Source organism: Saccopteryx bilineata, chromosome 6 (assembly GCF_036850765.1).
Source record: "Saccopteryx bilineata isolate mSacBil1 chromosome 6, mSacBil1_pri_phased_curated, whole genome shotgun sequence".
NCBI lineage: Eukaryota > Metazoa > Chordata > Mammalia > Chiroptera > Emballonuridae > Saccopteryx > Saccopteryx bilineata.
Window position 1 is genome coordinate 25694717 of NC_089495.1, and position 23789 is coordinate 25718505.

General features: G+C 40.4%; 1 protein-coding gene across 2 annotated transcripts in view; it reads right to left on the bottom strand.

Moving 5' to 3' along the window:
* Positions 1-625: 625 nt before the first annotated feature.
* FUT10 (fucosyltransferase 10) overlaps positions 626-23789 on the bottom strand; it is an 88509-nt gene continuing 65345 nt past the window's right edge. For both annotated transcript variants that reach the window (XM_066237130.1, XM_066237129.1), the window contains exons 4-5: positions 9369-10204; positions 626-1176 (exon numbers count right to left, since the gene is read on the bottom strand). In XM_066237130.1, coding sequence (XP_066093227.1) covers positions 952-1176; positions 9369-10204 — 1061 coding nt within the window. In that variant the 3' untranslated portion in view covers positions 626-951. The remainder of the gene's footprint in view (positions 1177-9368; positions 10205-23789) is intronic.

Consider the following 23789-nt stretch of genomic DNA (forward strand, 5'->3'; position numbering starts at 1 on the left):
ATTTAAAAATATAGTTAACATATATTTTTATTTCCCGTGTCTCTCTCCTTTTTTTAAGGGGCCCAATATTTTCTTCTGCGCCCGGGGCCTCAAACGACCTTAATTTGCCTCTGCATATACTATGTTTCTTCCTATCCATACACACCTATGATAAAATTTAATTTATCAATTAGGCACTGTGAGAGATTAACAAGAGTAAGTAATGATAAAATAGGACCATTATAATAATATACTATAAAAAAGTTATGTCAATGTAGCTTCTCTCTCAAACTATGTTATTGTCCTGTATTCACCCTTCCTTAGATGTGAGATGATCAAGAGTCTTAATCTGGGAATTTGGCAGCTTTTCACTTCAAGGCCACACTTTAGAGCTTCTCTATGGCACATCCCAATTGCCAGCATCGCCACTCCCACACTCTGGGGACATCAGTAACCCAAGTAAGAGTGACTTGAGTATAAGCACTGTGATGATACCCCGCCAGGCGAACTGATAACTGAGATGGCGATCACGTGACTAACTTGTGCGGTGTCAGGTGGAGACGCTGGGTAAAAGGGAGACCCACATCCTCCGTGGGATGGAGCAGGACTCGCGAGATTTCACCGTGAGACTCAGAACAGCACACAATTTAAAACTTCCCAATTGTTTATTTCTGGATTTTCCACTAATATTTTTGGACTGCAGTTAACCGGGGATCACTTAAACCATGGAAAGTGGAACTACAGATAAGGGGAGACTAGTGTATTGACCCTTTATTTAGTATAAAAAATACAGAGGTAACCCCTAAGGGTAATTCATATCTATTATTTCATTACGCTCATTATGAGTACTGCAGCAATTCTTATCCTAAAGGATAGTCAACAGAGTAGCTCGTAGACTTTCAAATATTAAGGCAACCTAGAAAATAAACCTCAAGAACTCTGTAGTCTCTACCATTCCGATACTTTTTGAAATTAGTCTTTGAACACCAGGCTCCAGAACTCTTGAGCCGAAAAGTTTTGATTCCTGTCGACTAGCCACCTTAGTGCCTGGGCTTCCCTCTTGGACTGTTTGAAGCTGGGTATCCACATCTCTCGCAAAGAGCGCCAACTTGAAGCCACAGGTGAGAAAGCAAACACTGTAGGCTCCGGGCAACTCAGGTGGGTGGCGTCTGCCTTCCATCTTTTAGGCGGTAAGCCCTGCATTGAGAGAAAGAGAAAAAAGAATTAAAAACACGTGATAAGAAAGCCAAGTCCCGTGTTCCTGCCTTACATAACAGAACCCAGCTCATACTTCACTCCATAGTCTCAGTAGTTATGAGGTTAAACAGTTGAAGGAGATAGAAAATGTCTAACATTTACTGAGAATGTTCTGTGCACTAGGCACTTTGCTAGTCACTTTACACAGATTGTCTCATTTAGTTCTCATGGCAAACAAATTAGATATACTACTGCCTCATATTACAGGGCTGAGAATTAAGGCTCCAAAACGTCACATAAATTTACACCTGAGACTGAACCTAGTTCTCTCTCCAGATTCTAAAACAGTTCCCTCCCTCTTGTTCTTGGTTTAGTAATTTAATTAGTTCCTTTTCCCTTATATTCTGCTGCCACCACTCTCCTCCCCAACTATTTTGTGCAATTAATACAGGTCCTTGTATTTAAATGTCTTTTTTAAAAAATGTGTTTTCATTTTTCTAAGCACTTATTTTTAATTTACTTACATGTTATTATATATCTTATTCTGTTTGTTACTTTCTCATTAAATACTGTTTTTACATGTATTCATGTTGCCACTTGTACATCTAATCCCTTGTTTTTCATGTATTTCCACTGCACTCAACTGTTCCCTACACTAAGATGTTTACAAAACAGTACCACATGACATTTGCATAAGACCTCCCAGCCTTCAAAATGCTTTAACAAAGACCTATATCACAGTGAGCTTTGTCCCAAGTTCTGGATTATTTCCATGGTCTCCTAACTAGTCTTCCTGATTTCACCTTTGATCCACTGTGGGCTAAACTCAGCAGCCATTAGCATTGCAAGATAAAGTCCAAGTCCTTACAATAGCCTACAAAACCTTTTCAGGACTTGGCCTTCTGATGATTTTCTAAGAGAGGGAAGAAGGAAGAAAAAAAAGAAATAAAAGAAAGACAAACTCCAGCAGATTAAGCACTCACACACATCTAATTTCATTCCCTCATGAAATACCTTTAAAGTGAGAGTAAAAGAATTATTCTAAAAAGATACTAACCCGTAAGAACTAGGAGAATGGAATTGGGCAGAAAAGTAACAAAATGTCAGAGAATTGAAGGCAGATGGAAAAGTAGTAAATCACTTAACATATTTTAAGAAAATAATAATAAGGCAGCAGCAGGATGAGCTGGGATCAGTCTATGTTATACTGCAAAGCCCTGAAGGCTCAGAGGCCCCAGTCACTCCCAGAAGTTGGGGAAAGGGCAGTAAAAAAAAATTCATAGGGAGCCTGCTACGAAGCACTCAGATACTCAAATTTCTTTCTCTTCTCCTCATGACCAGAGGTTTATTCCCCAGACAGATAAAACACAAGATCTTTGACCTAGAGAACACGAGGCAAAGTTGAGGGCAGTGGTGTAGTGCTATAAACAGAAGGATTCTGTGAGCACAGCAATAGCAGATATTGCGACCCTCTTGCTCTGTTTCTGTGATTCATTCTCCCAGTGCTGGTAGCCCGGCCTCACAATCCAGGCAGGAAAATGAACGCTCCTCCTCTGGGAAATGCGATATGTCCAAGAGGACATAACTCACATATTCCGTAAGTAAACCACCCAGCCAGATCACTCTATAATGAAGCTCATAGCCAATATGCCCCACAAGTACTAAGAGCTGCCAATCAAACCATCCTAATATGAGCAGGTTACCAAGATTACAAATCATCTGAGAAAAGTTAGCAAAATTAAAACTAGAGGTAAGGCAAGAAGAAAATTTTAGAAAGCTTCAAAGAGAGAGAGAGAGAGAAGATCAATGGGGGAAAAAAATCAGGTGCCAGCAAAGAAAATATTAGCAAAAGAAATGGGATCTTAAAAATTATATATATAACAGAGAAATGAAAGAATTAACAGAAGGGTTGAAAGACAAAGCTGAGATACACTCCATAAATTAGAAGAAAAAGATAAAGAAATGGAAAAAGCATGTGAATATTGGACCACCTGATTGGTTATTGTCTCAGAAGACCAATAGACAAATATTAAGGGTTGCAAATAAGAAAGTAGAAAGAAATATCCAAGGAAATAACTTTTAAAGGTATGAATTTCCCTCAAATTGAAGGACCTAAACTTCAGATAGACAGGGCCCACCACGAGCTCAGAGCAGCACAGTCTCTTGCCAAAGTACATTTTTATGAAATTTCAGAACATAGGGAAGAGATTCTACCACCTCCCTGAGAGAAAAGTCCAATCTTTCGGATAGTTTTAGATTTCTTGACAGTAACACTGAAAGTGAAAAAGCAGTGGTAAGATGTAGTGATAAAGGTTAACATTGGTGAGGACAACTTTAAGGAGAAAAAGGATATCTGCACAGCCTCAAAAATATCTTCCCCCAAACATTTATGAATTATTGTGGTAGTTTTAATGTATGTTCACAAACTATTTCATAGTTCTCCTTCAATCCCCCTTCCTTTCCGTGTGGGCTGGACTGAGTGACTGGCTCAGTACAAAGGGAAAATTAGTAACCTCACAGTGGAAAAACCTATCAGACTACACCTTAGTCAAGTGGTCAAAGGCAACATCATCAGTTATGTCATGTTGATATCATGCATCTCCTGGTATGATGGGAAGAGAAGGGCCCTTTCCCCTCTGTAGTATTATTTGCCCAAATCCAAAACCAAAGTCTTACATGAGAAAACATGAGACAAACTCTATGTAGAGACCAGTGGTCTTCAAAACTGTCAAAGTTATTAAAAATAAGGAAGGAATGAGCAACAATCACAGATGGGAGGAGACTAAGGAGACGTGATGACTAACTACAATCTGGTCTCCCGGAATTAAACCTGGTGAAATACGACTGAAGTCTGCATTTGAGTTAATAGCCATGTACGAATGTTGAGTTCTTAGTGTTGACAACTGTGCCGTGGTTATGAAATGTTAACATTAGGGGAAGCCAGATGAAGGGGATATGGGATCTCTGTATCATACAGGGTGGAGCAAAAGCAGGTGTACAGTTGTGAGTATGCAAAACACACAGGTTACTCTTGTAATATTACTTTTTAATAATTATATTATTTTCCCATAAGAACAACTGTAAACCCACTTTTGCCTGACCTTGTATGTGTAACTCTTCTGTCAACTAAAATCATTTCAAAATTAAAAGATTTTTTAAAAACAATTTTAAAAAGTCTTCGAAAGTCTCAGAAAAACTGAAAATAGTTGCACTCAGCTCAACCATTGGTTAAACGTTAGAGTAGAATGAAGACATTCCAGATATCCCCCAAATATCCCTTCAACGAAAATAAGAGAGCAAGCCAGGAAAAAGAGAGAAAAGCACACAGGAAACAGAGATGTAAACACAAAAGGAAAAAGACAAAAAAGGCAATTCCCAAAATGCTGGGGCAGGGAGACCCCAAGCTGATGTTGGTCTACAGTAAGTGAGAAGGCCGCAAGTACCATATTCCCGTGTGTAAGACGCACCTTTTTTTCTAAAAATTGGGGGTCTAAAAACTGGGTGCATTAACAGTGGGTTGTAGTTTTTTTACTTGCATTTCCCGCCTTTTCACACTTGTTTTTGCACTCATTGTTAAAGACAGTGATTCATCATCAGACACTGATGAAGACAACCTAATGGATGGGAGTTTTGACAGTGATGAGGAGTTGTATGAATTTTATGATGAATAAAACTTGAGTTCAATAACTTTATGTAATACTTCTTTTTTCAAGTTCAAATCGCAAAATTAAGGTATGTCTTATACATGGGAGCATCATATATATGGGGAGATATAGTATATGCTGGAGTAGTGAGACACTCCGTGAGATATTTCTTCAACAAGATGACATGAGTTGAATGACTGGTATATGTGAACATCTTCAAAGAATTAAATTAGTGATAAGTACAGTACATAAAAAATAATCAAACAAGAAGATAATTATTAACTAGAGGGGAACAAAGAGCTGTACAGTCAAGGGAAACAAATGATTGTATAAAACAAGGTTCACCTCTAAATAACACTTGATAATCATAATCACATAAACACTGAATATTAAAATATAGTGTCTAAGCATGTTATTTAGCAACACTGAGTAAATTCTAAAATAATTAGCTAATTATGGAGGTGAGTGCTTCTGGAAAGAGGAAAAAATGAAAAGTAAAAACTACCCTTTTAAAATTTTTACTATTTAAGTATAGTTATAGACAATATTATATTAGGTTGAGGTGTGCAATATAATGATTCAATGTTTATATGCCTTATTATGTGATCATCACACTAAGTCTAGTAATCATCTGACCTTTTGAAAAAGAAAATAGCTGGAAGATTGACACTACCTCACTTCATGACTCATTATACAGCTACAGTACTCAAATATAGACATACTGATCAGTTCAGAAATTGATTCATACAGATATTGGACAACTGATATATGAAAAAGAAGCCAAGGTAATTCAATCAGGAAAGAATAATCTTTCCAATAAATGATGTGGCTATAACTGGGTAGCCAAGTAAACAAACCTCAATTCTTAGATCACAGTACATTAACACCAATTAGATTGTAGACCTAAATATAAAGTTAAAGCTACAAAATTTGAGGGAGAAAATATTAGTGACCTTGCGTTAGACAAAACTTTCTAAGCAGATCATAAAAAAGCATAAACCATAAAAGAAAAAATTTGATGAACTAGACTTCATCAAAATAAAAACTTTACACTTCAAAAGACACTGTTAAGAAAATAAAAGATGCCTGACCAGGCAGTGGTACAGTGATATAGCACCAGACTAGGACCCAGATTCCAAATCCCGAAGTCACTGGCTTGAGTGGGAGCTCATCTGGCTTGAGTGCAGGCTCACCAGCTTGAGTGCAGAGTCGCTGGCTTGAGCGTGGAATCATAGATATGACCTCATGGCTGCTGGCTTGAGCCCAAAAGTCACTGGCTTGAAGCCCATGGTCGCTGGCTTGAGCCCAAGGTCACTGGCTTGAACAAAGGGTCACTCACTGTGTTGTAGCCCCCTAGTTAAGGCACATATGAGAAAGCAATCAATGAACAACTAAGGTGCCACAACAAAGAATTGATGCTTCTCATCTCTCTCCTTTCCTGTCTGTCCCTCTCTCTGTCTCTCTGTCTCTCTCTGTCTCTGTCACTCACACACACACACACACACAAGAGAATAAAAGATAATACTGAATGCAAATTATAATTTAAAAATAAAATTTTTAAAAAATTAAAAGTAAACCCAAAGCCTAGAAGAAAACTTTTGTTAATTACAAAGTTGACTTGTATTCAAAATATATAAAAAATTCTTATAACTCAATATTAAGAAGACAAGTCAATTTACAAATAAATGAACAAAAGATTTAAAGATACATTTCAGAGACATTTCACTAAAGAAAACACTGATGACAAATTATTAAAAGATACTCAACATCATCAGTTATTAGAGATAACTAATACATCATTAAACCACAGTGAAATACCACTACACACTCATCATAATGGCAAAAATTTTAAAACTGACTACATCAACTATTAATGAATGGAACTCTCAATGCTGTTGGGAATGTAAGGTAAAACAACTGTGGACACAGTTTAGTAGTTTCTCAAAATGTTAAACATACATCTACCACATGATCTAGCCATTCTACTTATAGATATTCACAGAGGGAAATAAAAGCATACGTCCTTGCAGAGACTTGTATATAACTGTTCATAGCAGCTTTGTTTGTAACGGCCAATAACTGGAAACAACTCAAACGTCCATCAGCAGGTGAACGGATAAGCAAATTTTGGTATGTCCAAACTTCAGAATAAAGAGAAATGTGTATCAGCGTTATGGATGAATATCGATATCATCATACACAGTCAGAGAAGCCTGACACAAAAGAGTACACATTACATGATTCCATTTATAGAAAACTGCTTAAACTTTTTTGTCAGAAGTGACAAAAAGCAGATAGGTGCCCAAGGAAAGGGGTTGAGAACAACATGAAAAAACTTTTCAGGGATGACAGAAATGTTTATCATCTCAATTGTGGTGATAATTTCACAGGTATATATATGCATATGTCATACTAATCAAATTGTACCCTTTAAATATATGCAGTTTATAGTGTCATTACCCCTGAATAAAACCATCTTTTAAATTTTATCCCAATTACATGAAGTCATATTTCTTGTGATTACGTACTGTCTCTCCCATTTTAGCCTCTTGGAGGACAGGAGCATTTATCGATATGTTCTTTAACTGATTAGAATTAACTCATGGGTGGTCTCTTCAGTACTGAAAGGCTTTCTCCTTCATCAGTAAAGCAGGCAACACCAAGAATAAGTCTACTCAGATTCACTGTGAAGACAGACTCAAGATAGCCGCCTTGGTCACTGCCTCCTGGCAGTCATGCCTGTGTAATCCCCTCCCCCTGAGAGTGGCTGTCACTTGTCACTTGCTTCTAATTTCTAACCAAGAGAATATGGGAAAGATAAGAGGATGTCTGTAATTATGTTACAGGATTACATATTTAAGATTATAGCACTGGTCTTGCTGGACTCTCTCAGTCCCTGGCTGGCTTCAAGTGAGTAAGCCACCACGTTGGGGCAGCCCCCATGATGAGAAACTGTGGGTGGCCCCTAGAAGCTAAGGCAGCCTCCAGCCTACAACTAGCCCAAAACTGAAGCTCTCAATCCTACAACCTCCAAAACCCGAATCTGCCAATGGGCGTGTGACTTGAGAAACAGACCTGTCCCCAGCTGAGCCTCCAGTCGTGAACCCAGCCCTGACTGACCCTCACTGCCACCTTGCAGGGAACCCAGCTAAGCCATGAGCAGAATCCTGACCCACAGAACCTGTGATATAACAAGTATATGTTGTTTTAAGCCACTGTCTTTGTGGTGGTAGTATTGTTTACACAGCAATAGATAACACACTGGTTTGTATGTTTATGAGAGGGAGAGGAGACAAGCAGAAGACAAAAAGGGAAACACATCTGCTATTCTAATAGTATTTTCTTCATCTAAGTACACTGATTTAAACTATTTTCAATTTCAAGGTAAAAAAATAATCATAGAAGAAATCAAATTATTTATTTCAGCTTTTCTTTGACTGAAAGGGAAAAAAGTAAATAAACATATTTAAGTAGCTTATGTTAAGGCATGCCTAATAAAAGTGGTAACAAGTGTTGTAAAATAAATGCAAACAAAAACAACGGTCTCATCCCCCTTAATTTACCTTCATGGTATGTTCTGTTTTGTTTTTCAAAAAGGAGCACATTAGCTTTAGAGAAATGTAGCAAGCTCATTGAAAGGCAAGCAAAGCCTTGTGATCATACTCCGGGAAGAAGGAGAGCACAGTGGAGGAGAGCTTACTCTCTGTATGTTTCTTCAAAGATTCACAAGAGGTGACAGTCGATCACACTACCCTCCAGCACTCTGAAAACCTAGCTGTTTCTGTTGGAAACGCAGGAACGTACACATTCTCCTGTACCTCTCATGAAGCTCTTTACACGTGTTGTCACGCCCTCTTTGCCAGACCCCAGCGATCATCCCTAACGGGCTTCTGTGAGGTGCCCAGCAGGTAGGGTTTGGGTGGTTCTTTCAGTTTCCCGTGACTATTATTTCCAAACCTAGAAAGGACTGTGACATACAGAGTAGGCAAATCACCACCCTCAGAAGTTCTGTTTCTGCCTTGACATATTTTGAAAATACATAATTGGTATAGCATGGGCGATTACTACGGTTTCTACTTTCTCATGGGTTTTTACAGTAATTTGTGTATTGTGTTCTTTGCTGTTATGTGGCTCCGTAAATCAGGCCATAGAGGAAGTCACTGGAAATCAGGATGCATTCCCCGAGAAGGATGATGTAATATTAAGTGTTCCTGTTGCTGACCAAGCCACTCGGCCTAAAACAAATGATTTTCTAAGTAAAAATGTGTTAAATAAAGCCTCCTGTCTCACTTCCCAGCACCGGCAGCATGGTGTCCTCAGGAAGACATAATAAAGGGGAGTGTACGGCCTTCAGAAAGGAGAACGTGACAGTGAACTTCATGGCAATCCTCAAAGGATAGTAAGGAAATATTCGACAGGCTGCAGGGCTCGCGTCTCCGACAGGAAGGAGGAGCAGTAACGGGGCAGCAGCAACAGAAGGACGTGGAATGGCAGAGACCATCACAGCAGCCACCCTCGCGCCTCTCTGCCAAACCTTGCTTCACTTACCTTTTCCTGAAGCCTAATGTTATCCCACACCTTGTTGCACACCATACACTCAAACGCATCAATGTAGTTGTCTTGGTTCACGTCTTGCACTCCCCACGTCCTTTCCCGGAGAGCCGCGAGAAGCCGCTGGTTGGAGATCTCCCCCTTCAGCTTCCACTCTAGGTAGGCTTCGTACAGCCTGTCCTCAGAATCCAGCTGTCTGATGTAACGCGCCAGCTCTCTGGGGTGGGAAAAGTCTGATACGAGAATAGCACTTCTGTTACTCGGAAGCCAGTCCCTGATGCTGGGGGATCCGTAGTAGACCGGGACCACGCCAAGTTTCAGGGGCCTCCAGAACTTCTCGGTGATGTAGTCATCGCACACCGCGTTCTCGAAAGCCAGGATGAACTTGTACTGGGCGATGATCCTGTGAAAGCCATCGGCGTCCATGGAGGCCGGGTTTTTCAGCTGCGGAGGGAGATCTCTGTTGTGTAAACACTCACCGTAGGAATCGACCTCGATGTAAGTCATCAGCTCTCGAACATAGCTGTCCCTGTCGGATGGTGGGTCACAGTCTGACTGTACATACACCAGCGGAGCAAGTCTCTTGCGAAGGTTGTTTTTGGACGGCAAAGGGACCAGGTACCGGTGTGACTTCAGGACTGCTATGCCTTCCAAGTACTGGGTGGTTAGCGGCAGATGGGAGTGCCTGCTGAATGTGGCGGTGTAGTTGAACAACGTGATGACTGACTTATGAAAGAGCTTGTAATTGTTTTTCGGAGACTCTTCATGAAAAAGGGCCCAGTCGTGGTGGGCTCTCCGAGGCAGAGGTAAGCTGTCTATGTTAAAGTCAGTACCTGGGAGGAGGAAAAACAGTATTAGTACATCTTAAAGAATTTTGGTGTTCAAGTTGAGTTCACCTGGTAAGATCAGAATACAGAGGAGTTTAGGGTTGTACGTAAAAAGCACGTTACAGTGTCTGCAAAGAGCCTGGCAGTCAACCATGAAGCTTTTACCCCGAAAACTGCTTCAGGGGACAATCACTATGGAGAGGACCCTCTGTCTCATTAACGAAAAGGGAAATGGGAGTAGCGTCTAGCCAGGATCTAAAGGGAGAATTTATCCCGCTGCCTCCTACAATTGGCTTTTCTTTCTGGGGGTGTTGCATGAGAGAGGATACAAGAAATAAAGAGATAGACAGTTCTTAAAAAAGGGACAGAGTAAGGGAAAGGAAGCCAAGAAGGGAAAAGCAATCAGCTTGGCAGATTGATTAACTGGAAAAAGGCGAAATGTTGCAAAAGTAGCCAGAACAAATACACGGGATAGATTTTTTAATCCAAATGATCGATTTCAACAAAGTGCAGTTAATCAATCTTGGTCAAAATGGTAGACAAGAGGCTTTTAAAGACGAAAAGGCTGATAATAGCACTATGTTACAGACCACTGCAGGATGGACATGAATTAACAAGCATATCAAGAAATAAAGAAGGCATAACAGTATTATAATTATGAGCGATTCAAGCTTCCCCAGGATTAATTGGGAAGCCTCTGAAACATGATAACGTGCAGTGCAAACAGCAGTGATGGATGTGGTAAGCAACTGTTTCCTGGCTGCATGGGTGGAGACCCAATCAGGAAGAATTTATTTCTATAACCGAGAGAGAAAAATTAAGACAATATCACAGTATATAACACAGAATTTCTAAAGTGTTCCTGACACTGATGATGCGTTTGCCCTTGATTTGCAATATTTTAAATGTAAGGGGGGGGGATCTATCTTCCAACACCCACTGGGAAGAAAAATGCCAAATTAATGCTCCTAGTGAAATAAAACATTCTCCAGTAGAACTTATAAAAATTAGTTATTTAATGCCATTGCACACTTTCAAGTAAATATAAACTCTTTGGTGCCAACAGTACACCAGTGAGAAATCAATTAATCAAGAAAGACTTCTAAACAATTAAAGATTAAATAAGATTATTATTGGAAGACATATACTGAGCCAGAGAAATTGCTGAAAAAAGTACTACTGTCTTGATAATAGGCTTTTATTCTCAATGATCAGGAATGAAAGACTAACATCTAAAAATGGTTGAGTAACTGTATACTTGGCATTTGCTATATTTGACCTGTGACATCAAAAAGAACACTCGTCCATACATCTGAGAGTTAATGGCATATAGAGTTGTATGGTCAGCAAAGGTTAAGAGAGAAACATGCAGACACGAGAGAGAAGAGAATTTTAGGCAATTTAATGCATTGAAATGGTGGCTGTTCTAAAAGGTTCTAGGCTGGTCAAGTGGCCATGAAACCTGAGTTAGAACATAAAGTTTCCGCTGATGGCACAACACAGAATCAAGGCCACCTGCCTAGGAGAGGAAGGACTATAGTCCAACCCTAACAAGTCAGAGGTAAGCATCAAACTGGAAGATCAGAGACTGGAGGTGATATGTTTAACACAAAACAGGGGCTGGAACTAACTGGGAATCAATCAGATACAGCTGTCTTGAGTGGGTGACTCAGACACCAGCTGTCTGTTGCTACTAGTTACGTGGCACACGGCTGATTCTTCACCTGGCTCACCCTGCGTGTGCCACAGGAAAGACCCCAAATGCAGAGCAGGGAAAGAGGAAGACACGAAGCCTGCCTCCAGTGCTTCATCTCTTCTTGTCCAAATCAATAAAGTACAGCAGACACTACAAATGGCTGTGAGTAGACCTTTCGTGGCAGCTGTTGAGATCCACTTGGGCTGTGTTGGTAATGGGACTCAAATTTGAAACAGGCACCAGTTATAATGAGCCTTTCATTCATTACAACGAGGAGATGAGAGCTTCCACACTCATTGTGCCTTTTGCCAAGCTGCTACAGAAACCTTGATGTTGGAAGGACGCGGGGAAAAGAGCATGAGTCCCTCCCATGCGCAATCTGCAGTAGCAAAAAAAGCTGGTGGAATCTAAACAAGAAGCACTGATTTTAGTGCTTGGCACTCCCAAGCATGGTACTAAAAAGCAACACAGCTTTTTAAAAATTAGAGTGTGAGGTTCTCATATGACCATCTGGATTTGGTCTAATTTGTAGGAGTGGGGTTTTGTATCTTTAATAGCGAGCAAATGCCTCTTTGACAGAGAGGAAGTTAAAGGGACCTAACTTTCCAGAAATACTTGCCATTATTTTCTACCTTAAAAGGTACTGTACTTCCTCGTGATTTCCCTAAGACACACAACACACACAAACACATACACATGCACACATTAAAATGGGTTTTCTATATTCTTACAAACTAAAATTCTCTGAGGAAGACTTTTTTTAAAAAGTCATTTTTCCCAGTGAGTTCCTTCCTTAAACCTAGAGTTTCAGATGATAAATCCTCAAGAATACTAATATTAGAACCATAACAGACCTAGAACACTTTACTGAGGACATTCTGGCCTAGAACATGAGTCGATATTGAGCAATTTCTAAAAGGTATTGGATGTGGCTCAGTAAACAACAGTTATTGATATTTAGCTCTCTCTAACTCCCGGGAAATGCCTATGGTAATAAGAGTTGGAACTCAGGTCTTTAAAGAAATGAAAATCAAGTAAACTATGATATAAAAAAATGCAACTAAGTTGCATGTGACTGGGTTACTAGTCATCTTCACTAGATCTTAGATTTAACAAATTCAGTTCAACCTTTCTTTTCTCTGGGTTATTTTGTGTTTACTGAACACTGACAAATTTATTTGTTCCTTTAAATAACTGCTGACAAATAGATCATAAAGGAAATTGCAACTTGGAATACAAATGGGATAAAATTAATGCTGGCTAATGACGCCTGACTGCTGACTAGGGAGACTGAATTTCAACAGACAAGCAGAAGAGAGGCCATCGTTCACGATACGTGTCTATGTGTGCCTTCCCTTCTGCAGGGTTATATGCTCTCTTGAGATTCCCAAACTGGTGAAAACAGAAAGCACTGTGGTACTAACTGCACTGGACTAACCAAGTTTAAGTCATTTATCTGGAGCTAAACACCCCTGGTGGGGACCAGAATTTTCAGACTGACTAATGGTAAAGGACCAGAGAGATTGAGATCTCTGACCCTGCTACAATGTTGATTCTGTTGTAGAACTTACCCTTGGCGCTCCTAAGTAAACCCACCAAAATATGACCCCGCTTAAACCCGGTCTGCCTGTGGAGACAGCATGCCTTGAGTCGAGAAAAAAAGTGCTCCTACAAAACGACCTTCCGAGGTAATTACTGTTTTTAAGAAGGATCTCAACCATAAAACTGTGTCTCATAAAAGGTGGTACCACAAAAAACCAGTCCCAATAGAGAGAACTAAAAGTTTTGAAGAAAAAACCATTTAAGCCAAGGGGCTGCCTCCTGTATCATCATCCAGCATTTGCATAGTTCATTGCTACTTTTAAAGCCATTTCACGTGAACTTTCTCGACAGTCCCTCACAAGCCCGCAAAGTCATTTATTTTCTCTAAGGTTCTGAGAGTTAATGAAAAATGTGAAGGCATGGTGTTGGTAACTGGGAAAGGCCCCTATCACTGCAGGCTCAATCCTGACCAAGGGCACCAGAGGTTCGTGCCACACATGTGCCCTGGGGGACACAGCCTGGCTCTTACCAATTCATACAGATTTCGGCAGGACACTGGACTCAAACCACTCTCATGCTAACTTCTAGACCCATGTTCATCCCTCTTTCCCAACATCTCTCTTCATGAGTCCTTGTGCCTGCCTCTTAATCAATTCTACTTCACATAGTGCTCTCTCAGTTATAGCCGTTACAGCCTCTCTCGGTTATACATACATGTTCAGTTAGGCCTCTGTCCATGTTATCCCCGGGCCTGAAAATTTCCCCAGCTGCTTTGTTAAGCCTGGGCTGTAGGCCAGTCAATAACATTGCAGTCCCCTCCTTGACAGTACAAGAGTGGCCCACCCACCATATGCCTAAACACTTAAAACCTACAGATCAATTTAACAAGCTGATACATGTTTTGTCTTTCTACTTTAACATATATACATCATGATTTTATTTAAATGTGAAAAACCATGGTTCACACCCAAGAGGGGTAACATATCCTCAACACCGACATCCTTCTCTGCCACAATGCATCGTTTTCTTTGGGGGTTGGCATGGGGTGAAAAGAAGAGGAAAAGAGAATTCTCCTTCACTTGCTGACTCACCCTCACTGATCCATGAAACCTCCTCCGCCAGTCATTCAGGACCCCACAGGTGAAACCCCCATTTCCTCTTCCTCTCGGGGGTGAGGGTGGAAGCTGAGCTCAGTTCTTTGGTGCAGACTCTTTCCTCTATTGTAGCAGCTCAATAAAACCTCTTCTGCTGTCTTTACAAGTTTCCAGCACAATATATTTTGCTTACAGTTCACACCTTTGCAGTCACCCCCGGACAGTCTTCCAGACCGTTTGCCCTTGAGATGATAAACCAGGGTAGCGGCCAGTGCCAGCTCTGGAGTGGGCTCCAACTTGGCCTTTGAGGCCGAGAAGTTTGGAGTCCTGGTAGTTGCAGTGTGGTGTTTAGGGTGAAGGGCATGGGCCCTGTGGTCAAGGGTGGGCATGTGACTGTGGCCCATCAACTCAGCACAGTTGGAGGAAGGCCACAGTGGACAGACTCCTCGTGGCCAAGTCTAAGGGTTCTACTGAAGGATGAGTGACTTAAGGCATCTCATCCTTCCGAAGCATGGTTCCTTGGCAACTAGAATCCATGCTTGACACTAAACAGGGGCCTGATATATCTTTTGTGATTCCTTAAACCAAGGGCCTAAAGTCAGATTTGTTTGTTTATTTATTTATTTATTTATTTATTTATTTATTTGGTATATTATGCTCTGTACAGTACAAGGCGGGAGACACTGTAAACATTTCTCAGAATGTCTTGTCAATGGGCTTTGCAATTAGTTCCACCAATGGAAGCACTGTTGGGAGACTGGAAGGTGAGAGGGAGGAAGAAGCATCTTCCTACAGCCTTCTCATGTAGCGGAGGGAGCCACAGCACTGAGGACTGCGATCACATCAGCTGTAGTGGAAACACGAGCCATGTGGAGAGTGGTGACAGCCCCAGCAGCAATGGCAGTGGCCTGGGACTGCTGGCTCATGGGCTCCTGCTCACCTCCAAAAGTGGAGCCCTGCTCTTTGGGGTAAATGATTTCCCCCTGAGATGTTTCTTGTTATTCCTTTTGCATAACCTTCCAACTTCCTCTTTTGCTCCAATTAGTCCTTCAACCCGTTGTAATCAATTCCCATAATAAATTCCCACTGTTTGAAATACCTAGAACAATTTGTCTTCCTATGAGACTGATTAATACAGAAGCCCATTGCAAAATCTTGGGACTTCCATCTGACTGCAACTTATTATTCTAAGTTGTGCTGTAAGTCTTCTCTTGCTCTCTGGCTCCGTAACTTCTAAAAATACTGGTTCTTCACAGTTCTTCCCCCTTGTTACCACCATCCCGGGTTCTTATTTTACCCCCAGAGAATCACCTTTCTGTTTATTTTTTTTCTTAGTCCATCTGGTGAGAATGTAGAAGCAGAAAAAATGCAAGTCTCTCATTTAAGAACGGAAAATATTAAATCGGAAAATGAGACTCTCTATAAGAAAGGAACCGAAAAATTACTTGAAACCAATAGCATAGTTCTCTTTCAGGTACTATGTTATAAATTCCTTCTCTGAGCAGCTAATTAAAATATACAGAATACAGATGACCCAGGTAACTACAAAGAATGATGAGGTGGAGGTGAAGGTCTTCAGTAAAACTGTATTTGACCTCATTCTAAGCTTTATCATGAATTACAAATCCTCTCCACTGTGTTTCTTGACATTTAATGTAAAAAGAGATAAAGACTTTCTTGTTGCTAAAAGATCTTATTACAGAGCCTTTTACCCATTGGAAATGAAAACCTCAAAGGCCAAAAGAGGTTAAACTTTATGAAACAATGGGCAAAACACAATTGTAGAGGATAGTAGTAGTTCATAAATCACATTGATTGTTAATCACCTCAGTCATAGCTAAACTCATAGTGACCTCACTGAGTTTGTTTTAATTTCCTGTCTTGGATTAAATCATTTGTTTCATACAGCTCAAACAACTTCCAGTGTTCAAGATAACTATTATAATTGTTACCTCCGTGCTATAAGTATAAGCTTAGCAGCATATTAAAGTACTCAAGCAGTGTCTAAATCTAAACACAAAGGGAAATCAAATTGCTTCCACAGTAGTGATTAGAAAAAGTGAGACCTGGGTGTTGTGAAGACCAAGAAGAAATCAGAGCAGAAGAGACAGTTTGCAATGCAGCCTAAGGCACTCCCCTCCTCCAAACAGACAGAAGCTGCTGTCACCAAGGGCTTGTTAGCAAAGCCACTGCCGAGTCCCAGACTGTTCTGTTGAAACCTGACATGCAACTTTGATGGCAAAGCTCTGTAACCCTGGATTACGGTTTGTGCTGCCTCCCAGGGCATGTGAAGAATTTACCCTTTGTTATCAAAGCCTCACATTCTGACTCTCTATTGCAGCTAACACACCCAGAAACAGGGGACACAGCCACCAACTCCGAGAAGCACAGCCACTATGAAAAAGCAAGTTTTTACTGAGTCCTACTACTTGGAAAGTATGAAGCTGGGCACTCTGAGGCATCAAGGAGGAACAAAATAAGCCCTAGGGGTCTTATGATTCTGAAGGTAAATGTTAAATCGTTCACTAAAATTCAAAGTAGAATAACACAAATACTGTTAGCCCCAGCAGGAGAAAAAAGGGAATTATTCTGTCTGTTTGGAGTTGGGCTGAATTTCTGATAAGTATGTTTAAAAAAGAACAATTAAAGAAAATAAATATGACCCAATTATTAACTCAGGGCAAACAAGAAAAGTAATCAATGTACTATCTGGTTCATCTATGAGTATTATTTGCATAGCTGTAATAATGTAGAGTAAATATTGACCTATCAAATCTGGTAATTTAAGTGAGCAGTGGAAGGGAAATAGGAAAGGATGTGTACTGAGCAGGATAGGGTAAGAGAGTAAATGCTCATCCTCTAAGATTGAGTCAATAGATAACACCTATTACTGAAAAATCTAGAAATAGCAATATCGCCATGTTACTTAGAGATCTGGTGATAATCACCAAAAAGGTAAGATAAAAGTCCAGCAAGTGGTAACCTCAGAAAATAACTATTCGCTATTTAAACTTGGAGTATGTATAGCTTTGATAGAAAATAAAAATACAGTGAGCAAAAGATTATATAGGAAAAGTGTTCCCATGCACCAGAAACCCAGGTCCCGTCCCTCTGAACAGTTTCTTGTGTGTTCGACATTGTTTAAAAAATGGATGGAAGGATGTAAGAACAGAAGATGAAGGAAGGAAGGAAATCACATTTAATTAAATCTAGAAAAAAATAACTATAAGATGCACTATTATTTTTTATATCACCAAGAAAACTATTCTCAACTAAACTATGGTATAATGCTTTCTTATACTTAGAATTTTTATTTATACTTATTGAAAGAACTCTTTTACATTTGCTTATAGATGGTTAACATTTATTCACTCTTGTCAATGCTTAGAAAAAATACAAGCAAAATTGTTGCTAAAGTATCTAAAATATCTGCACATTCAGAGTCCAACTCCTCTGAATTTTTGACGTCAGTGTTTTTTAATACAATATTTTGCTCTGTGCTTTTAAGACTGTTACAGCACAACATTGCTTAAAAGAGTGCTCCACTGTCATCTCTCAGATTTTCTTCTAAGCCACTCACACCCTTCTTCAAGCTTGGATGCCTATGCTTTCTTGGCATTACCAGGTGTCAAGGACAACTTGACTCATATTCTTTCCTCGAATGGTCCTTAAAGGGTTTGCTGATAGCAACGTCATAGGGCTGTCATTGCCCCACTGTCCAGATGGAAGGACGACCCGGTCCTGCCCACACCAGCAATCACAACCACATCACTGCTGTTGCCCACTGGCTGTGCTTGAGGGAGGCAGGCTATCGACCGCAAAATACATGCTGATTTCAGAGATGCCAAAATTTGAAAAAGAAAAATGTTTTTTTTGCAACTAAGAAAAATTTTTTCATGTAAATGAAAACATACTGTTGTGAAAGTGACATTATCTAAGAAGAGACATGTCCATGGAGAGGTGTGTCCATATCAGTGCACACAGAGCTACAGTATTGTTTCCAATGAGCATGTAGCATAATTCCAGTGAGTGTATGCAGTCACTTCTATATTCTCCCAATTTTTCTACTTTGCAAGACAAATCTAAACTCTGAAAAGTGGGTCAAGAAACAGCTTTGTCCCCTAAGGCACTCAATATGGCTGACACCTTCACTAACGACTAAAACTTCAGCGTACACTATCCATGTTCTTACCTAGACTCTTGGCTGGAGGGGCATTTCTCAGAAGTTAATCCTGAATACAGCAGTCAACCTCCAAGTTCATTATATCCTCTGAGTGATCAAGACACCATATGAGTGCTTTTTCTAAAGCGAGTCTATCCAGAGGTAGATATGGAACTGCAAAATCATTCATTACGTTCCACTTAGCCTCTGGGCCACATTTGACCTTAATTGGAAGCTATGACCTGAAAAAAAACTCTTATTCTCAAAAGATCCAGTGTCCCACTCCATTTAATCATCTTAGAGTCTCTCTACCTAAGAGAGAAACAGTGAAGAATAAAGAACTGCCCTCCAGCATTAACCGTGTTCAGGACACTCCTTCCTTGATTTCCTGATGTATTTACATACGTCTCATCACAGAAACAACAAGACAACAAATTTGGTCAAGGACTTTAGTCTACATTAATAATCTTCAGTAATACAATGTATAAATTGTATTTTATAGGCCAAGGTGTGATATTATAAGTAAATAACATCCACCTCTCCTCTGGCAATCAAAAAAGTAAGACAGTAAACACATACAGCAAAGGACATAAACAATTTCCTATAATGTTTATTTTATTCAAACTTTAAAAGTTTTTTCATCAGATTTCTAGTATAAGACATGCTCAATACCAAAAATTATATTGCACAAAAAAGCATGAAAGAGGGAGAAGAGGGCAGAAAGAAGACGAAACATCATCCATGTTCCCAAAGAAAAGTCATGTTAACATCGGTGTGGCTCAGGGTGTTAGTGTGCGAGACTGTTCATAAGTTCCAAATGAGAACACTCTTACTATCACTCTCCCATATAGTCACTACTGATGTCTTAGAAAAGGAATTTACAGTGCTATTAGTTTACAGTAGATTGTTCATACTCAAAGACAGATGACATTTGCCTCCAAACAACTCATTCAGTAGAGATTATGGGTCAAAGAAAGAACAGAATGAGCCCCAGAACTGGAAATGAAAATTCCCTCATGTATCTAATCTCGACAAGGGAGGCCTACTAGGCGAGGTGCCTCTGTCCTCCAAAGCTGCAGCACACGTGAGCAGCCAGCCTGCTGGTGAGCAGGTGAGCAGGTGGGCAGGTAAGCGGATGGGCAGGTGGGCAGGAGGGCAGGTGGGAAGGTGAGCAGGTGCACAGGGGTGAAAGCACAAAACAGGAGTGAGGAAATGAGGTGCCCAGACAAGGATAACATTGCACACGGTGTGGGGGTGGTTGGATGTGCTCAGGTAGGTGAGGTCACAGAACTCCCGGCTGCCACAGCCCTCAGATGACCAAGTGGAGAAATGGCAGAGTGGGAGGACGTCTTCAGTAACCCGCTGAACTGCAGAACTGCAGAACAAAGCAGGTCTGCCTACCCCAGGCTTCGGCTGACTCAATAAGTAAATGCCTGGATGGTGGTGCCACCTTTGGTCAGGCTTTTCTTACCTGCAGCCTAACGCATTTGAATGGTGATGGCATTAGTCTGTGTCCTGATGAATGGGAAACCTGCATGCCGCTGCACTGAGAAGCAGTGCTGTATATGAGACCTCTGATGCTCATGTTCTAAAACAGACTAAATGGCTACTGACTGTGGATTTTAAGGTGAATGCTTTTCAGGAAGAGCTTCCCAGGTTGCCCAACTCCTCGTTTTGGCTGTTCCCTATGCAGTTATCTTGTGGCCTTTTGTTTTGACCTCAACTCCAGCATGTAGCATACTCAGTGGCATTATGTATGGGCCTCTCTGACCCCACCAGGCAGGAACCCTTCCGGGACCCAGGACTTGTTCACTTTTGCCTATAGAACCTAACAGAGAGCCTGGAATACAGTGGGCACTCAAAGATACTTGGAGAATAAGTAAATACATTTTAGATTTTATTTTGCAGAAGTCAGGCCTTACTTTACTTTGGCAATTAGAGGTAGAGAGCAAGCAGGAAAACCGGAAATTGGGTAGTAACACCAAGTATCTGTTGAGGGGACAGAGCTCAAATGTAGTTGAATCACTGGGCATTCTAAACAGTCTTAAGATTGAGACAAGGTATGAAAAGCCCTTTACACACGTGTCATCTACAAGTTATATTTGACCCCTCAGAAGCAAACAGGAATTTCAGTTCACATTCCTGGCTGTCTGATTTCACTACTCGCATCTCCACCCAACGAGGTTCACAGGTTTCTGTAAGCATAACAGGACACGCTAAGTCAGGGAGAAACAGGTGAAATGCATTGATGAGAGCATCACTACCTCGTCTTAGGAACTTTCTCCTGCCCCATTTACTCTGGCAAGCAGTATAGTTTCATTTTAATTACTTATGATAACACTTCATGGTAGACTAGCAAGTAATACTAACCACCTCATAAAAAATAATGAAATCTTAGCAACATGGTGGCATTTATGAATCCAATTAATTCTTTGCAAAAAAAATTTGTGAAAAAGCCAATGATTTAAGAATTAGTGAGGTGGGTTTTTTTTGTTTTGTTTTGCTTTGTTTTGGTTTGGGTTTTTTTAGAGAGAAAGAGGGACAGACAGGGACACACACAGAAAGAGAGAGAAATTAGAAGCATCAATTTTTCGTTGCAGCACTTTAGTTGTTCATTGACTGCTTTCTCATATGTGCCTTGACCGGGGGGCTACAGCAGAGCAAGTGACCCCTTGTTCAAACCAGTAACCTTGGGATTAAGCCAGTAACCTTGAGCTTCAAGCCAGCAACCATAGGGTCGTGTCTATGATCACAAGTTCAAGCCGGCGACCTCGGAGATTCAATCCTGGATCCTCAGAGTCCCAGGTCGATGCTGTATCCATTGCACCATTGCCTAGTCAGGCGAGAATTAGTGAGTTATAAAAATAAAAAAGGGATATTAAGAAAATTCTCAAGAATTGGATTCAACCTGGGCTTTGGGATGAAAGATTTTTAATTGTAGGTGATTTCTTGACTATTCCATGCTGACCACGTTTTCCTTAGTGTTCGTTATATAAAAACATCTTAGCAGTCAGTCCTGGAAAAACAAAATTAAAATTCATGCTAATTCTGAGCTCACATGAAGTCCATGAAATTATAACTAGCAAATAAATCCATAAGCCAAATGTCTTAAACTTGACTGAGAGGCTTTATACAAATCAAATGTATAAGTAAGCAATAAAAATGATTTACTAAAAGCAGAGAAAATTATGAATTTGCCGTCTGGGCTTGCAAAATTTGATTATCCATTTTTATTCTGTCTCAAATTTTTCACATGCTAATAGGGAAGCAAACTTCGAGGCAAAGTGGGTATAGCTTTTTCAAGGCCCATTTGGCAGCATGCACCAAAATTTTAATTTAATTTACCCATTGACACAACAACACCATTCTCAGATATCTGGAGAAATAACAGCACGTGTGAGTGGAGACAGACAATATGTTCATAACAAAAAACAGTAACAACCTGAATAATCACTGACAGGGAAATGTTTAAATAAATTAGGAGCCTCCACACTACTGAATCAACATGGCTTTAAAAATAATGAAGCAAACATATATAGTCTAACCTGAAAATAATCTTTAAAACATATGTTTAGATGAAAAAAATTTATATCTATGCTATGATACAGTTTAAGAAAAAAACAGATGAAACCACAGGCTGGATTCAATTATACATAAAAATTCTGGAAAAATAGCCATTCATCTGGCTGGGATAAGAATTGAGAAAGAAAAGATAAATTTTCTTTCTTTTTTTTTTTTTTTTTTTTGCTTGCTAGATTTCATTATTGTTTAAATTTTTCCTGAGTGAGCCCTGGCCATGTAGCTCAGTTGGTTGGAGTGTTGTCCTGATATGTCAAAGTTGCAGGTTCAATCCTCAGTTAGGGCACATACAAGAATCAAACGATGAATGCATCAATAAGTGGAACAACATAATTATGTTTCTCTCTGCCCTTCTTCTCTCTCTCTAAAATAAATAAATAAACAATAAATAAATAAATTTTGCTTTAGTGATGTATTCTGCATTATTTACATAATTTTTTTATTTATTCATGTTAGTGAGGGGAGAGAGACACAGAGGATGTGGGAAGAGCTGGAAGCATCAACTCCCATATGTGCCTTGACCAGGCAAGCCCAGGGTTTCGAACCAGCAACCTCAGCATTCCAGGTCGACGCTTTATCCACTGAGTCACAACCAAGTCATACCTAAAGTATGCATAACATTTTTTTTCTTAATTTTTATTTATTGATTTTAGCCAGAGAGGAAGGAAGAGAGAGAGACAGGAACATCAATTCGCTCCTGTATATTCCCTGACCTGGAATCGAACTGGCAACTTCTGCACCTCAGGCATGTGTCTAACTAACAGAGCTATCGGATCAGAGCTATTTACATAATTTTTAAAAATAAAAAAAAAATTAAAGGAGAAAAGAAAGATTTCTCTGAAAAGAAGCATAAAAAAGCCTCCCAGCCCTGGCCGGTTGGCTCAGCGGTAGAGCGTCGGCCTGGCGTGCGGGGGACCCGGGTTTGATTCCCGGCCAGGGCACACAGGAGAAGCACCCATTTGCTTCTCCACCCCCCCCTCCTTCCTTTCTCTCTCTTCCCCTCCCGCAGCTGAGGCTCCATTGGAGCAAAGATGGCCCGGGCGCTGGGGTTGGCTCCTTGGCCTCTGCCCCAGGTGCTAGAGTGGCTCTGCTCGCGGCAGAGCGACGCCCCAGAGGGGCAGAGCATCGCTCCCTGGTGGGCAGAGCGTGCCGGGTGGATCCCGTTCGGGCGTATGCGGGAGTCTGTCTGACTGTCTCTCCCCATTTCCAGCTTCGGAAGAAAGAAAGAAAAAATAAAAAGCCTCCCAGACTTTGTATACTGTGTAAAGACTCACAGATATACTCCAAACCCAGCGTATCATTTGCAGTGCTGCTTGGGAAATACTGCCCTTGGAATCCCGTGTGTTTATAAGTATCATATTTCAGAGTACATGTGTAGAGTTATATGGCACAGATAACTTCCAGGGATTTCATATGCCCTAAAGAAACCTGACAGGTTATAGATTACATGAACATCAACAGGTGAGCGTGTTCTGCTAACTTCCAGCAAATGAATTATTTCAGATAAAAATGAAAAAG